Source organism: Bison bison, unplaced genomic scaffold, assembly GCF_000754665.1.
Source record: "Bison bison bison isolate TAMUID 2011002044 unplaced genomic scaffold, Bison_UMD1.0 scf7180017864160, whole genome shotgun sequence".
Lineage (NCBI taxonomy): Eukaryota > Metazoa > Chordata > Mammalia > Artiodactyla > Bovidae > Bison > Bison bison.
Genome location: NW_011494732.1, coordinates 6969158 through 6976658, shown reverse-complemented (window position 1 = coordinate 6976658; position 7501 = coordinate 6969158). Strand labels below are relative to the sequence as shown.

Sequence of the window (7501 nt, the reverse complement as noted above, 5' to 3'; positions counted from 1 at the left end):
AAGAGAGTTCCAGAAACACATCTATTTCTGCTTTATTGACTATGCCAAAGCCTTTGACTGTGTAGATCACAATAAACTGTGGAAAATTCTGAAAGAGATGGGAATACCAGACCACCTGACCTGCCTCTTGAGAAACCTGTATGCAGGTCGGAAAGCAACAGTTAGAACTGGACATGGAACAACAGACTGGTTCCAAATAGGAAAAGGAGTATGTCAAGGCTGTATATTGTCACCCTGCTTATTTAACTTATATGCAGAGTACATCATGAGAAACGCTGTTGGAAGAAGTACAAGCTGGCATGAAGATTGCTGGGAGAAATACCAATAACCTCAGATATGCAGATGACACGACCCTTATGGCAGAAAGTGAAGAGGAACTAAAAAGCCTATTGATGAAAGTGAAAGTGGAGAGTGAAAAAGTTGGCTTAAAGCTCAACATTCAGAAAGCTAAGATCATGGCATCTGGTCCCATCACTTCATGGCAGATAGATGGGGAAACAGTGGAAACAGTGTCAGACTTTATTTTGGGGGGCTCCAAAATCACTGCAGATGGTGATTGCAACCATGAAATTAAAAGATGCTTACTCCTTGGAAGGAAAGTTATGACCAACTTAGATAGCATATTGAAAAGGAGAGATGCTACTTTACCAATAAAGGTCCGTCTAGTCAAGGCTATGGCTTTTCCAGTGGTCATGTATGGATGTGAGAGTTGGACTGTGAAGAAAGCTGAGCACTGAAGAATTGATGCTTTTGAACTGTGGTGTTGGAGAAGACTCTTGAGAGTCCCTTGGACTGCAAGGAGATCTAACCAGTCCATCCTAAAGGAGATCAGTACTGGGTGTTCATTGGAGGGACTGATGCTAAAGCTGAAACTCCAATATTTTGGCCACCTCATGCAAAGAGTTGACTCATTGGAAAAGACCCTGATGCTGGGAGGAATTGGGGGCAGGAGGAGAAGGGGACGACAGAGGATGAGATGGCTGGATGGCATCACCGACTCGATGGACATGAGTTTGAGTGAACTCTGGGAGTTGGTGATGGACAGGGAGGCCTGGCATGCTGGGATTCATGGGGTCGCAAAGAGTCGGACACGACTGAGCGAATGAACTGAACTGAGGGTACAGATATTGTAAAGTGGTGTACTCTGTTTGCTTGGCTTGATGTTGAGAGATCAGTTGTCTTTCTCTTTTCCTCTCTGTGTTAGGCTTTCCCCTCTTCTCTTTACTTATTTTTTATTTTATATTGGATATAGTTGATTAACAGCATTGTGTTTGTTTAATGTGTACAGCCCCCCTTCTCTTTAAACCAGGAAATTTTCACAGGAAAAGAGCAGGAAGAGTTTGTGCTTGTGCTTTTCTGCTCCATGTGGTTCAAGTCAGCTCTGCTTTGCTAATTACATGTTTGCACCCATGGGTGGAAAAGGTTTTAATTCATTAACACAATAGTTATATTTTTTAAAGGGCTATATTTGTACTTCAGTGAATCCAGACTGCCTCAGCAACGACTGTTTTGATTTTCACAGCTTTGAGAACATGAAACGCCCATGGGTCTGGTGCCATAGGGGGCTTCATAAAAGCTAAAATTTAATTTTAATAGAAGACAAAAGGAAAACTAGGGCTTTTGCAGTGGCTTATGTCTGGCTGTCATTAAATGCTTCTTTTCTCTCTGTCTCTTCAGCATGTATGTTGTGACTGCAAGAAAGATTTTTGCTCCGTGTGTTCAGTCTTACAAGAAAATCTCCGTAGATGTTCCACTTGTCACTTATTACAAGAGACAGCCTTTCAGCGCCCTCAGTTAATGCGACTGAAAGTGAAGGATCTCCGACAGTATCTCATCCTTCGAAACATACCGATCGATACCTGTCGGGAGAAAGAAGACTTGGTGGACCTGGTCCTGTGCCACCATCGGCTGGGCTCTGAGGATGACTTGGACACGAGCAGTCTCAATTCCTCAAGGTCCCAGACTTCTAGCTTTTTTACACACTCATTTTTTTCAAACTATACAGCCCCGTCTGCTACCGCATCTTCGTTTCAGGGAGAGCTTATGGGTGGAGACCGGACCTTAGGATCTGGAGCGCTGGCACAGGTACGAGGGTACAGTTACCCCAAGGGCCTGGCACATCATCCGCTCTTGGCCAGTGTGGTGGGGCCTTCAGGGCTGATGGCTCCTTGCTGAGGCGAGGTTCCACACTTTGCTGAACTCTGTGCCTGCTGGCTCCCCTAGTGTGAAGCTCTGCACTTGGGTGCTGTACAAAGGGTCTGAAAAGAGCTCATCAGTCTCTTGACCTTAGTTATCCCAGTTTCCTTAAATCCTATAGTTAAATACTAGCTGTTGAAATAATGGCCATGAAACGTAGCACATAAATGTTTACAGGATGTAAACATTTTTACTGTTTGTGTTTACTATTAAAACTAGTAAAAATGTTTACTATTTGTGTGTCAATGACCATGGAAACTATAAGGTAACCTAATGCCCAGTTGTCTTGCTACAGTAAAGTTGTGCTCATCTAGATATTGGGAAAGAGCCATCTGAATTAGCAACACGATACGGTTATTTACTCATTTCAAAGAAATGCCAGTGCAGAATGTTGTCCCAGTGAGGTCCTTGGGCATTCTGATGGAATAACGTGCAAGGGCTTGTAATTAATACCCAATTTGTATATATGAATGATTCTAAAATGCTGAAAGAATTGTTTTGAACATTTATCTCCGAGTTTAATTTTCTCCTCTGAGGAAAAAGATTAGAAGCAGAGGGAAATGTGGTCTAGTTGCTTTCTAAATAGTCATAAATTAAATAAGCCCAAGCTAGGCATTTTATTGTTTTGTCAAATGGCAGCTGGCACAATTATGATGCAAACAGAAGATGCATGTGTCTGACCTTCGTGTCACTTTGGGGTATATGACACCACTCAGGAGGTGTGGGTTTTGGGTATTACAATATGGTGCTTATGAACTACTAGGATAGAATACTTGAAATTGAAAATTGACATAGGCTTTCTGTTCTCCCTAAAGAAAAAAGTATCTGATGGTTGAGGAACTTCTAAAAACTAGAAATAGCATCCACCATCAGTGAATTATTCTAGAAAGCTTTGCTTGGAATTAGAATGGCTAAGTATGAGATAGTAAGACTGAGATCTTTGAAATCAAATAGCCCTGACACTAGGGCTGATCTTAGAGCTTTAGTTTCTACCTGTATCTTAGAGGCTCCAGTTAAACTAGCCATGTGCAGGTCCTTTATCAGGACACAGTGCAATTTCATACACTGTTGGCTTTGGTATCCTGTGATGGGCCCTTCTTAACTCCTTGGGGAGTTAATATTTCTGGTTAGACTTTTACAGATTCACACTCTTATAGGAATTTGACTTGTGAGATAACTATGGAAGGTTAGTTGTTTAGAGAATCATGTGGGGCCCAACTTTTTGGGAGGGGCAGCGGCTCTCAGGACCCTGGGAAGGTGTGGAGTATACCAGGTGTTGGGGTCATTCTTAGGGAGGATGGCTGGACGGGTTTTCTCCAGTGATAAATACGGGTTGATATTGCTAGGAAAAGTCCTGGCCTAATATCCATTATGTGTGTAGGAGCCCAGTGAAATAGCTTCAGCAAACACAGAAGACGATGAAGATGATGATGACGACGACGACGATGACGACGACGATGATGAAGAAAACTTGGAGGACCAGGTGAGACTGCCTGTGTAATTTGATTTTCTTGACATGTCTTCACCCTGGTAGGGAAAATACCCATGTGGACTTCCGCTAGATTAGCATAGGTTGTTGCTTCAAGTTTGAACGCAGCACAGCATATAAGACACAAGGACTCGTGAGAAGCCTGGGTCGAATCTCCAGGACCAGTGATGCCTGTAGGGTGAATGTGGTATGCTGTTTTCCTTGCTGAATTTGCAGGAACAGAGGTAATGGATGCACTCTGTGATTTCAGACGCCTGGCCTCACCAAGAAGAGAGTGAGAGCTTCTCTGTCCGACCTGTCAAGCCTTGAGGACGTGGAGGGGATGAGCGTGCGCCAGCTGAAGGAGATCCTGGCTCGGAATTTCGTCAACTATTCTGGCTGCTGTGAAAAATGGGAGCTAGTAGAGAAAGTAAACCGGTTATACAAAGAGAATGAAGAAAACCAAAAGTCATGTAGGTTTATTTTTCCTTTTTTTTTTTTGTCCTTAGAGTAGCCTTCTTTAGGCTTTTTAAAACAGGGCTGTGTCTGTCACAATGAAGTCCAATTTATTTTTGAGAAAACTGTCCTTTGATTGAGTGTGAATTAGTCATATGAAGCTGTTTATAGATCTTTTAAGCAGTAGGTTCATTATGTAATATTGGCTTTGAGATCACCATTGCTTCACCATTGCTGGTGAGTCAGGTAATCATTTGTTCAGTCTGTTTTTTCTTTCCATAATGAAATTCCTTGGATCTATAAAAAGGCTTCTTTTCTCACTTACCTGTCTTGCAAGCTGGTACTTAGGATTTAAAAGCTATAACTGAGATCATCAGTGGGGAAAAAAACTCCCTAGAGCCAAGATATTAAGTAGTTCTTAGCATCAGTATTAGTAGGTTTCTGTGTAAGTCGTGAAAAGCTGAGGTTAAGAACTTCTAAACTACATACTGATGGAGCGTGGAGCAGAAATCCTCAGCCAGTAAAGGGCCAGGGCCACAGAGCATTTATAGGCAAGAGAAAAGAATTTAGTGGTGTTCAGACTGACAAATATTATGTTCTAATCTCAAAAACAGTCCTCCTATTAACTTTTATCATCTTGAATTTTTTTCTCTAAAAGCTGGTTATAACACAGGGTTGGTTGATAAACAGGTCTATGCCCAGAATAGGCAGAAAGCCTTTTGGCACACCTGTTTCTAAGATGATGCCACAATAGTAGACACAGGCATCTTAGTCACTGGAGCCTTTAGAGGCTCATGTGTCATCTTATTCCATGCATGCTTTCTACCCACTTTCCACTAATGGTGTGGGCCGAGAACTAGGACCTCAAAAATCTCTTGACATGGCAGTGTTTATTTCTCTTAAATCCAGAGACTACTGGCCCTTCGAGCTTGGATTCCTGCTTGGTTTTTCTAACCTTCTTCATGATTCCCATTGAGTCCTTCTGTGACCTGTAGAAGGGGAAACCTCACTGTCCAAAGCTTTGTGGCCAAATCTCAGGCTGTCATGAACTTTTTAAACTCATTCCACACCTTTCTTGTTCAGAACCAGAAGGTGCCTTTTGGATAGATACACCCCAACAGTACTATCATAGCCAGAAACAGATGAATTTCAAGATGATTCCAAGCCTTAGGGGGTGCCTTCCCCCAACATCAGGCAACTTGATGTATGATGGTTTAATAAACTTTCCTCATGCTCCTCCTCCAGAGATGAGGCTCTGGAGTCTGTGACTTTCCCAAGGCCACATAGTTGGGCTGGAAATTCCAATCATGTTCTGACTCTAAGGCTCCTGTATCAGCCAGCCTGGGGTTTCTTCATTTTTATTTACAGAAGCAAACCATCATTATCACAAAAATCTTGTATTATGTACAGATATAAAATAGAATCAGGGGTCCCCAGGTGGCTCAGTGGTAAAGAATCTGCCTGCTAATGCAGGAGACACTAGTTTGATTCCTGGGTCGGGAAGATCCCCTGGAGGAGGAGGTGGCAACCAACTCCAGTATTCTTGCCTAGAGAATCCCTCGGATAGAGGAACTTGGTGGGCTACAGTCCTCAGGGTCACAAAAGAGTCAGATACAATTTAGCAGCTAAACAACAGCAACATAAAACAGAATTAAATAGCTAACATTTGCTAGGCACATCCTCCCTGGCCCTCAGCTTAGCATTTCTCATTTATTCTTCACACAACCCTACGAAGCGTCCTTATTGTCATTTCCAGGGGAAGGAAGCGAGGTGCAGAGAAGTGGGGACTGCTTCTCACAGTGGGGTCGCTGGGTCCCTCCGTGGCCGTGCCCGCCACCCCAGCCCTCTGTTGCCTTTCAGATGGTGAGCGGCTGCAGCTGCAGGACGAGGAGGACGACAGCCTGTGCCGAATCTGCATGGACGCCGTCATCGACTGCGTCTTGCTCGAGTGCGGGCACATGGTCACCTGCACCAAGTGCGGCAAGCGCATGAGCGAGTGTCCCATCTGCCGGCAGTACGTGGTGCGCGCTGTGCATGTGTTCAAGTCCTGAAGCCCAGCCCTCGTGCTGAGCTCGATCCTAGACATTTCCATGCACAGAGGGGACTGGACACTTCCTGTTCGAAAGCTGAAGCTATTTTTAAAAAATTATTTTCACTCCTAACTGGGGACGGGAAAGATTCATCCTGAGTCGCGGCCACACTGGTCCATGCTGTATGCCCGTCAGCCTGAGCACGGGCTGTTTCCCAGGTTCTGCTGGGCTCCCTCACAACGCCTCTGATCACTCCTCGCTCAAGTGGACTGCTTATGGCATCAGCTACTGCTCTCTTTGCAGGACATTTCTCTTGTTCTCTTGTTTCTCCTTCGTCCTATTTTTAACTCAGATGTTTGAAACTTCTGTTCTCTTAGGATGAGATCACTGTCTGCAAATGGCTGACATGGTACACACTGAGCAGTGGCACTTCTGAATGTTCATTTTATTAGTCATGTATATTTTAAATGCTACTATTTGATGAATGTAAGTTTCCACATTGTTGCTCTTTCTGCGTTTCAACATCATTGGGAACAACTGACATTCTATAGTCAACTGCCAGGGCCTTAGACTAAACATGTCCATTTTTGTTCAGGTACAGCTTTTTCTAGCAAGGGCTGCATCTAGCTTCCTTCATTAGAGAAGTGTGTGTGTTGAATTCTTTATTAACGTGTAATCAGTTTACACTGTTTTGTATAGTGAAAGTGTATTTTCAGTGCTACCCACTAGCTAATTTGAACTTTAGGAATAAAATTAGATTTTAAGAAATGTTTTTATGGACACTTTTCCTGGTCAGTTCCTAATTCACTTGGGTGCAGCATGAATGGGTGTCCACACCTGGTCCCAGCACCTCCTTCAGGAGAGCAAGGAGCACCTTCAAAGACGTTGCCCCCATCTACCCTTGGCTGCTGACTTAATGGTAAGTTTAACTACATTTTCACCGTTTACCGTGACCAGGTGTTGTGCCAGATGCTTTGTGGTTATCTCCAAATATATATTACCTCATGTCACAGATGGGGAACTCAAGTCTCTGAGAAATTAAAAATCTTGTCTAAAGTCTGTTAAAAAGTCACCACAAGGAATTCCCTGGAGTTCCGGTGGTTAAGACTCTGTGCTCTCATTGCCGAGGGTTGGGTTCAATTCCTGATCGGGGAGCTAAGATCCTGTGAGTCATATGGTGAGGCCAAAGAAAAAGTTTTTTAATAAAATAAGCCCCCACCTAAGAATTTGAACCTAGCTCTAATGTTTTTTCTTAACTCCTCTAATGCCTGAGATGATAAACCTGAGACACTAACTTATGCAAAAAAGGATCTTAGGATATTAATGATGTGAAATCTCTTTTCTTTTAGAT

General features: G+C 43.3%; 1 protein-coding gene across 1 annotated transcript in view; it reads left to right on the top strand.

Moving 5' to 3' along the window:
* The window catches only part of RNF34 (ring finger protein 34, E3 ubiquitin protein ligase), a 20695-nt gene extending 13773 nt beyond the window's left edge, over positions 1 to 6922 (top strand). The window contains exons 3-6 of the mRNA XM_010841344.1: positions 1678 to 2085; positions 3578 to 3679; positions 3936 to 4137; positions 5981 to 6922. Of these exons, the coding sequence (XP_010839646.1) occupies positions 1678 to 2085; positions 3578 to 3679; positions 3936 to 4137; positions 5981 to 6171 (903 nt within the window). The 3' untranslated portion in view covers positions 6172 to 6922. The remainder of the gene's footprint in view (positions 1 to 1677; positions 2086 to 3577; positions 3680 to 3935; positions 4138 to 5980) is intronic.
* Positions 6923 to 7501: the final 579 nt, after the last annotated feature.